The following is a 10,424-nucleotide window of genomic DNA, read 5'->3' on the forward strand; positions in this document are numbered from 1 at the left end:
ATTGCTGCACTGCGTGAGGAATTGTAAAATATTTTTTAAAAATCATGTTTTAAAATCATGTACACTTTCATTCCAAGAAAAATCAGAATTGTTCTGCAAGCTGATCGTGGTTCCACGACTTACTAATCAAGCAAACTCATTTTCTCAGGTACTATTTCCATTATTTTGATAACATTCGTATATTGTGTGCTAAGTTTGAATTAGAAAAGGCTGTTATCGATCAATGTTGTCCATTATAAACTAACGTTACCTGCGATCAAAACAGGACCCCTCAAACTAGAGGTGAGCGCTCTACCACCTTCTTTTTAAATCACCCCAAGCTGGACACTTGTCTCCACACACATCTTTCTCAATCCAACACAACATGAACATAAATATACGAATATGAAAGACAGTTAAATAGATTTTTTTTAGAGGAATTCGAACCACCGATGGCTTGCACCTCGTGATCCGAAGGCGAACAATCAACACTACTGAACTATTACTACCGGCTTCGAGCCACGGTACCTCTCCTTTTTTATTGCATATCTAGGTAATAATATTAGTGAAAGTTTGAAACGTAGGGGGAATATATAAGTAGGAATATTCAATGTCAATTTAGTCTTTAGTAATAGAAATATTGTGTTTTGTCTGTACATGAAAGACATGAAATCAAGTTTTCGTATTTTGCGCTTTTACATGACATCGAGATTATGAAGGAAAGGGCTTATTATTAAGATCTACTTTCACAGTGTATACCATTCCCTACCAGAGTATCTTAACTCCAAGAGAGTTAGACTCCAGAATAGTGCCACCAGTCCCAGCTTCCATAAAATGAAGTATTGAACTGCACGAAAGAGCATGAAGAGCGCTTGCAAGTGTTCAGAATGCAAGTATGAGGAAAAAAGAAGGAAATGAACTGGTAAAACAAAGAACTTCCATAAAAATTCAGAAGAGGTTAGCAATACTAGAGGGCAAGAGGAAAGGAAAAATAGTTTTATGAGGAATATTGGGAATACATTATTTGACAAGAAATAGTCCTATTGGGGACAAAGATTTCTACGTAAAAACGAATATGAATAGCGGAGGACCGTATACTACATAGAAATTTGTCAATTTGCGGAAAGTGACTGCTAATAATAGTAAGTAACTTGTGATGACCCTGATAATGATGGTAATGATGATGAAGAAGAGGAAATATTATAGTATTATTCTCCATCTCATCTCTTCCTCATATCTTTTCAATTCCACTCACAATGAAACGTTGTGTTGGGGACAGGGAAAAACAAGTTCCCTTCTTCAGTTGTACTCAGCTTTTCAACATAAGTGTTTACACAAATGTTGGCAACTTGAACGCAATTGCTTTGGGAGGAAAATTCATTTAAACCTTTCTCGTTGTAATTGGAGTTCAAGTGCGGGCATTACCTAGTTTGAATTGCAACTAAGTGGATTTTCTCCTGCCCTATATGCATATCATATAGAAGAGTGTTCCTATTTTATGTTGTACATTACGCCTTCATTTTTATATATTTTAGGGCTGATAGTTGTATCAACGTTCTAAATGTTGCATTTGATATTGTTCATAACAAAAATCGCACTTCAAGAGCGCGGTGAGTCAGTCGTTCAGTCGTAGAGCGTTCACCACCGGTGCTTGGGGTCCTTGGTTCAATCCCAGCTCGTGCCGTGTGGACTTTGTGATGGACAAACACCGTGCTCGTGGGTTTTCTCGGGGTTCTCCCGTTTCTTCCCACTTTCTTCATTCCACCATTTCATTCATTTCTCATCATCACCGTCTCCTTTAGCCTAACCGGCATAAGCATGGGACGTAAAACTCAAAGATTTCTTTTCATTTTCATTTCAAAAACAGCACTTCCAGTCAAGATAGACTGGCTCCGTAAAAAGGGAAGGTACAGATATCGGGAAGACGTTACAATCATTGGTTCGAAAGGGGGTAACGGTATTATGTCATCTATAAAGTCTGTTGCTATAGACATCTCATATTATATCGCATTTAATTTTAACTATCGAACACAATTTTGAAATAAAGATACTTCAAACAAAAACCTAAATCATTTTTATTGTATTTTGTTGTTAAATAGACTTTTGGAGGGTACCAACTATATTATTCCTCATTTTTGTTTCCAAAATGTTAAAAATTAGATTAAAGGATTATATCACAGTAATTTGCTGTTACAATAACTAGAAACTGGATGTTTAAGCATTAAAAGTATGGTAAATTGGAATTTATAATCTATAATTAGGTAGTAAAGTTAGCACTGAAATCTAACCAAAAAGAATTAACATAAACGGTTAATAACATGCAAAAACCGAATTTGAATGACTAAGAGTGTTGAAATAATATAGCAATATTTGATCCTTTGCTGAGTACGTCTTTTTAAGGAAAAAAAGAATGAATGTATCAAATTATTTCACACAACAGCTCAGAATATTTTCAGTACTTTACATGCAAGAGGCCGAGGGAAGACATTATTAGAATCGCGCAAGAATATTGTAATATATTAGTACGTACCTCAGTGTGTATGTATTTCATAGGATAACACTTAATCGAAAGCGATTTCTTGAATCCTATTTTTGTGGAATTGAAGCTAGAGTGATTTATTTAGGCCAAGTTCGTTAATGGAATCAATCCGTTTACATGTTAACAGAGATCAATGATTTTAACGGTGGTCGTTACTTCACGCGACAATTCTTTAATAAAATCGAATATTTAAATTCTGTTTCTTGCAGTAGATAGCTAGAGTGATTATCTCAGATGAGTTCTTTAATATAGTCAATCCGTTTATACGTTAACGGGTAACCGTGACTTTTACGCTGGTTCTTACTTCACGTGATAACTCCTGAAGGAAAACTAATTTTAAAATTGTTTCTTGCAATAGATAGCTATAGTGATTATCTTGGTCGAATTCGTTAACCCATTAATGGATAACAGATACTTTAACGCTGCTGTTTATAGTCCTATCTCATACATGTGTACCAAATTGTTGAATTCTGTTTGTTGCAATAGATAGCTAGAATGGAGCATCGAATCCGTTAATGGATAGCATCGAGTAAAATATTAACGGATATCGGCAAATTTAACGTTGGTTATTTATATCCCCGTATATCTAAGCGATTTTTAAATTATATATACGAGAAGAGATCAAAAAGTAATGCCTCCCTCATTCTATTTTTTTTCTATTACAGCTACTGACTTATCTATGCATGACGTTATAGAGGTAGCCTTCCTCCACTAATGTAGTCCTTTCTTTTTCATATTGAGTTATTAGAACCATGGATCTGAAGCTAAAAAAAGAGCTGTCATTGAACTTTTGACGAAAGAAGGTTGTCCACCTAAGGAAATCCATATGCGCTTGAAGAATGTTTATGGAGACGCGGAAATGGACATTAGCAATGTACGGCGTTGGGTGAAGAAGTTTAGCAACAGAGAAACAGAAATCGCTGATAAACCAAGAAGCGGCCGGCCGACAACATCGATCACAGATGCAAATCGAGAACGTGCTGAGGAATTGATTCGAGGAGACAGGTGCATTACAGTTCAGAATGTTGCTGATGCTTTGAACATCTCGTATGGTTCTGCCCAAGGAATAATTGCTGACTTGAGATATCACAAAGTGTGTGCTAAGTGGGTACCTAAGCAATTGACTGTTGATAATCGGAGGAGGGGAGTGGACATTTGTCAAGAGCTCCTGGACGCATTTGCAGTTGAAAGTCAAGACTTCTTCAAAAATGTGGTCACTGGAGACGAGACGTGAGCATACCTGTATGACCCTGAGAGCAAAGTGCAATCCAAGGAATGGCGCCACAGTGATTCTCCCCGTCCCAAGAAATTCAAGTCTTCCAGATCAACTCTGAAGATTATGGCAACAGTCTTTTGGGGTACACAGGGTGTTATTCTTGCTGATTTCCTGCAAGATCGTGCCACAATTGACAGCGAAACCTACGTAAACACACTTCGGAAACTTAAGGAAGCGCTACAAAAGAAGAGACCACTGAAAGACATTCATTCATCAAACCCCATCACGATAATGCACGCCCACACACGTCATTTTTCACAACTCAGGGAATTGCGAACATGGGTTGGTCAGTTGTGCCTCATCCACCCTACAGCCCTCATTTGGCCCCTTCTGACTTTTATCTGTTTGACCCTTTAAAAAAACACCTACGTGGTTGCCGATTCAATGATTTGGATGACGTTAAAACAGCTGCAAAGTCATGAGTCAGAAAGCAAGCTCCTGGATTTTTCCAAAAAGGTTTTGATGCCTGGGTTCAAAGATGGCGTAAATGTGTTCAAATTCCTGGAGACTGTTGAAGGGTAGGATTCTGTAGAGGACAGTTCAGACTATGCTCTGCAATAGATTGTCTTGTTCTATGTTCATTAATACATTTTTTGTGATACAGGAGGCATTACTTTTTGATCCCCTTCGTATATATATATTGCAGCAGATTGCTAAAGCAATTACCTAGTTCATTAATTAAATCAATCCATTAAAATAATAATAGATAACGGTTACTTTTACGGCGGATATCTATTTTATACCCCATACAAGTAAACAATTTTTTATTTTGTTTTATCAACAGATTCCACTGGTCGGCAAAATGAAACTTTTTTTCGCTCCCACGAACGAATAGCTATATGTGATTCCCATAGGTTTCGAGCTCCTGAGTTCGAATCCATAACCCGTTTTTCTCCAGGATGTACCAGTTTTCAGGGAGGAAGGGGTTGTTTCAATATCCGCCCAAAGATGCTATTTTCCACCTATAATAATTTGCACGTTATAATTTAAATATCAATATAAATTATGCAGATAAAATTTCATAAAAAGTTAACACTAGAACGGCGGTGTTTTTGATACTCCCTAGAACGGCGGGAGTGGGTCAAAAATGACCCATTCCATTTTTATTAAATATTTGTATTCTAAACCACTAACTTTTATTGCATAATAAAACGTGACTTTCATTCAATAAAACAAAAAACTTCTTTGAACTCTAGCTTAATATTTATTGATCAATGTGTTTGTTGCCAATTATACAAATTTAAGAAACATGCTATTTTCAATGAATATAATATTATTAGAATGATATTATTGAATGTATTATATACAATGTCTGTTTATTATATAGTAATGTTATATATCATTCTAATTCCTACATACTTATTATTCTTAGATAGTTTGTTCAAGCGCATGATCTAACTGAACTAAACTAACATAATCTACACACATCTAAACTTGCAGTCTTACACAGAACAAAGTTCAGTCACTCCTCTACCAGGAGAAGGGTCATACAAAAACATTTTTCACAAATAAAAACGTGACGTATTACACAAAAAAATATTTACTAATATGGTTGTAATACGCATATATGCATTTCTATAACTTTCCTCTCCCTATTTAGCATTTGTGGAAACACATAACATAAAATAGCATACACAGTCGTAAACTTGCAGTAGTTCAAACCAGAAAAAGTCAGTATAGAGTGATTGTTTTATAAATAAGATATGCTAGGTTCTAATCATGAAAGCTCTGACATGAAAAGAATGGTAAACTACCTGTTCTTTCGAACAACCCCGTTAGAGATTCTACTTCTTTGGTTGAAATATAATTTATCGAAACATACGAGAAAGTAAGTTGTCTCCCATTTAGACCTCTAAACTTTTTGGTTTCGGTAGCTTCGAAATTTCTGGTTACGCCACAGGCTAGTAGTCAAAGAATTCTTGGCAGCGCAGGAAATTGAACTGGGGATACTTCAATCCGTACTCAGCCACGTTCACCACTAGACCAGCGGGGCGATCATATAGTGGCATTCAACGTCAGAACTTCGGCTTTCTTCTCCCAACCCGTCTGGTATATAGGAACCTTGTCCCAACCCGCCTGGTCAGCGTGGGAGCAGTAGACCAAGTCCTCCCTCCGGCGAGAGGCCTCATCCAATAGTGGATCGAATATGGCTGTGGTTTATTTATTATTATTATTTACTTGTGCTATAAACGTCTTCTCATGAAACATTTCAACATAGTGATACCAAAGAAAGAACTAACTATATATTTTCACAATAACATGCAAATTATTTGCAATCTTTTTGTTAAAATGATTGAAATTATTATGAATATTTTGTTACGAAGTAAGACATATAATTTGTGTTTAATAATAATAATAATAATAATAATAATAATAATAATAATAATAATAATAATAATAATAATAATAATAATAATAATAATAATAATAATAGTCTTACCTATTTTACGACGCTTATTTTCAGAAGTATGGTTTTCTGTGCTTATCTCTTCCTCTTTCAATATTTCATCCGAGTCATCATATTCGTTGTTATTCGGCAGGTACTCTTCATCTGAAGAAATATCAACGCATTCAGCGTCAGACTCGGCCTCACTTATATCATTGAAATTTGCAAATATTTCATCCAGTGTCATCAGTTTCTTGCTCATAATGAGTGTTTGAAATAGCACATCAGTCCGAAAATAATGAGATTCTCCTAATCAACAGACTTTCTAAAGTATTACTAACTCCAACTAAACTGACAAAATTGCTGAGAAGCTGGTCTTGAACACCAGGTGGAATGGGAGAGTATTATGAGAAAGCACGGTCGTAAGATAAAGACGCTAGCCAGCAGTGTTGCTACAATGCAACAAACGAGTTGGGTCAAAATTGACCCACGCCGCCGTTCTAGTATAATTGTTTGTTATTTCGAAAGGCAAAGTGTGGATAAGAGTGATACTTAGTACAAATATTTCTTCAAGAGAACGAGTAAAAGTCACAAAAATTCGATCCGATTCGTAAGAAAATAGAAAAGTTATTAAAACGTAAAGTTCGAAATGGGTCAAAAATGACCCAGCCGCCGTTCTAGTGTTAAACACTTACGTGTCACTTGGTTTTCCTACTCCTCTTGTAATTACTACAGGGCGTCTCGCATGTCACATTCCAACAGAAGTCTGCCAACATATTCACACTCCATTTACCGCTGTAGCGCCTCTCTATGGTAGCTATTTGCTGGTGAAACCTTTCCCCGTGTTCGTCAGAGACCTCCCCCAAGCTTTAGATTTCAGGGAAGAAGTCCAGGTGGCAATGCAGGAAGTGTAACTTTAGGGACATGTTACATCCCATGTTACGAAATGAAGTAATTAACCTACCCACAATGTCTTTGTAATCAGGTGACTTATGATTTCCTAGAAAGTTACTGCACACTTCTCGAAAGGCCTCCCAAGCCCCACTTTCCACTTCATTACGCTTAGAAGAAAATGTAGTATCCTTAAAAACGTCTCTGATTTGAGGTCCCGTAAAAACACCTTCTTTCACCTTGGCCTCGCTGAGTCTTGGGAATAGTTTTCTGAGATGATTAAATGTTTCACCATCCCGGTTTAGGGCCTTGACGAAGACCTACATGAGCCCTAATTTGATATGAAGGTGTGGTAAGAATATTTTCTCCGGATCCACAAGACGTTCATTAGCCACGTTCATCTCCCCTGGGACCAGTTGCTTCCTTGGCGGCCATTTTGTGATGGTGTACTAATCTCTGGCTCGACTATCCCAATGACACAATAAGCAGCAGTGATTTATAACATTCTTGTAAACCGGTGAGGATGGCAATAACCTTAAGATGCAGCGCATACTGTCCACTGGAACTGTTCGTACTTTATTTTCTGCAATAGGTTTCGCATGTTCTCGTATGTTTCTTTCATATTTATAGCATGAGCAATAGGGATGGCTGGTTTTTCATTGCCATTATGTAGTAACACTGCCTTGAGTCTTATCCTAGAGGAATCTACAAATAGCCTCCAATCTTCAGTATTGTAGTTCAACTTCAGTTGTCCCATAAGCAATGGAATGTCACTGCAATACACCAAATCACTATCCTTTGTAAAATTAGGAACTAGGCTCATCTCTCTTTTCCTATACATCGATATATTCACATCTTGGTTTAGTAGATTCCATTGTTGAAGTTGTGATGCAAGCCACAGGGCCTTAAACTTGGGAAGGTCTCTGATCAGATCATTCAGCTCTTCCTGACTTATTACATGTTCATTAGTGTCAGGCACTGGAGCGTAATTGGGATCTGACTGTGTACTCGAGATTGTGCAAGATCCTCACAAGCAGCAGATTCTTCATCGGATGAAACACTGCTCAGGGTGTACGAGTCTGGAGGTACGGGTACAGGCAGACAAACATCATGTTTCACAGGTCTCCTCGCGGAATCCAAGTTAGGATACTGTATTTTATGTTTCATGTTTTTTGAGAAACCTTTTATATTAGTCAGGCAGAAGTAACAATCTGAAACATGATCATGGGACTCGCGCCAAACCATAGGTACGGCGAACGGCATCGATTTATGTGTACCTTTCAGCCATCCTGTGAGAGTACGCGCACACGAGTTACAACTTTGTTTCGGAGTCCAAACGCGATCCTGGTCGCCGATTTTAAACCCGAAGTACAGATGGTAGGCTGTCTTCAGGAACGGTAACAATGGTTTACTTTGTCCCTTGAAAATCACTTCCCCACATATGTACCAGAATGAATCTGTCGAATTGTTGCAAGTTCTCGGCATGTTCGTTTAACACAAACGCCAATATTTCACGCAGAAATATTTTTCACCTACGGTATACACAGACACAGCGTAACACCACCTTCTAACACGAAGATCAACTCGAAACTGAAATATTTGTTTCACGCGACAACGTGGTGTATGTCTTGGTGCCTTTTTTTCAACAATCTGTCTGTCGACTAGACAAAAGGGAACCGACGAATGATCGCAAGTTGATTACGAAACCTTTCTCCTGGGTCAATAACGCCTAGGTTTTAGTGTATGCAGTGTGGAACGACAATAAATCTTTGCAACCGAAGGGGAGGGGGTACGTTTCCGGGGTGTCGTGAGCTAGAGAAAAGAATGTTCCTGGGATATAGCCTAGTAACAGTTCTTGGATTAAGATAAAAATTCAGAATTATGCACTCCAAACACGGAAAACACATATTAAATACGAAAAATACGATTTTTCTGTCAATTATGGAAACAGCACCCGGCCAGAAAAAAAAAACTTACGGGTTGGAACTTTCTCGATGAGATATTTGTAATCAGTGTCTTGAAATCTATCCGGTACACCCTTTCACCCTCGTGGGAGGAGTTTCATGCCGACCAGTGTAGCTAGAGCGATTATCTATGTCAAATTCTTAATGGAGTCGATCCCTTACTGTGTTAACGGATAATGGACGCTGTCTTTAGCCCGTATCCCGTATATGTAAGCGAATACTTGACTTGTATTTTTAAATACCTATGTAGATAGCTAGAACAATTATCTTGGCCGAGTTCGTGAATCGAGTAAATCTGTTAAAGGATTAATGGATAACGGTGGCTTTAATGGTAGCTGTATAGAGACCATATCCTATATATACAAGAAGTTTCTGAATTTTTTTTTTTTTTTTTTTTTTTTTTGCAATAGCCTGTAGCTACAGTGATTATATCAAACAAGTTTGTTGGTTAATCAATTCATTAACGTTTTAACGGATAACAGATTTTAACGGTCCATATTTCATGTATGAGAGCGAATTTTTGAATTCTGATTTCGGAAACGGACAACTATAGAAAATTATCTCCCTCGAGTTCGTTAATGGAGTGAAGCCATTTTCGTTTTAAAGGATACCGACAATTTTAACGGTGCTAATCTTTAACCCATATCCCACATATGTAAGCAAATTTTTGAATTCTATTTTTTGCAATAGACAACTAGAGCAAAAACCTCAGCTGAGTTCGTTAAAAGATTTAATCCGTTAACATCTTAACGGATAATGATGACTTTAACGGTGGTTATCTGTATCTCATATCCCATTCATATAAGAGAAAGGTGTGAGTTTTTTTTTTTTTTTTTTTTTTTTTTTTGCAACAAATATTTAGAAGGTTATCATGCTTGAGATCGTTGAACGAGTAACGGTTATTTACGCTGTTTATCCACACTTCATGGATGGACATATCTTGCGTGATTCTCTTTACTGTCTTTAGTGGAGTTTATTAATTATATAAATATGGGGTGTTCAGAGCACAAGAGAATCAAGTCCAATCACCAAACTTGTGAGAAAAAGAGACAAAGTTCATGGAAAGTTAACAATACAAGTGTTTTACAATATAAGAATTATTCATAATATCTGGATATAAATCTCTCAAGCTGTGAAAGGAGTTTTCCATAGAAGTAGTCTCTTGTGCACTGAGCACGATATATATAAAACATTATATATAAATTTAATACATTTTGAAGTCTCTCACAAGAAATTATTAATTGCTATTGCATATAACAAGGTATTTCTCAAGTTGTCAATGATATTCCCAACTTATGTTTCACATCGTACATTACTTAAAAATATAAAAAAAATATCATTCTACTCAAGATATGCATTACTGTGAGACTCTAATGATAAAAGTCCATA

At 36.9% G+C, this 10,424-nt stretch overlaps 1 protein-coding gene across 1 annotated transcript; it reads left to right on the top strand.

Moving 5' to 3' along the window:
- The first annotated feature begins 3,344 nt into the window (after positions 1-3,344).
- On the top strand, positions 3,345-3,752 carry LOC145661533 (protein GVQW3-like). Its single transcript, XM_081726854.1, has one exon. It carries the CDS (start codon positions 3,345-3,347, stop codon positions 3,750-3,752), a length of 408 nt encoding a protein of 135 aa, XP_081582980.1.
- The last annotated feature ends 6,672 nt before the right edge of the window (positions 3,753-10,424 follow it).

This window comes from Thermobia domestica, chromosome 10, assembly GCF_964235325.1.
Source record: "Thermobia domestica chromosome 10, izTheDome1.hap1.1, whole genome shotgun sequence".
Taxonomy (NCBI): domain Eukaryota; kingdom Metazoa; phylum Arthropoda; class Insecta; order Zygentoma; family Lepismatidae; genus Thermobia; species Thermobia domestica.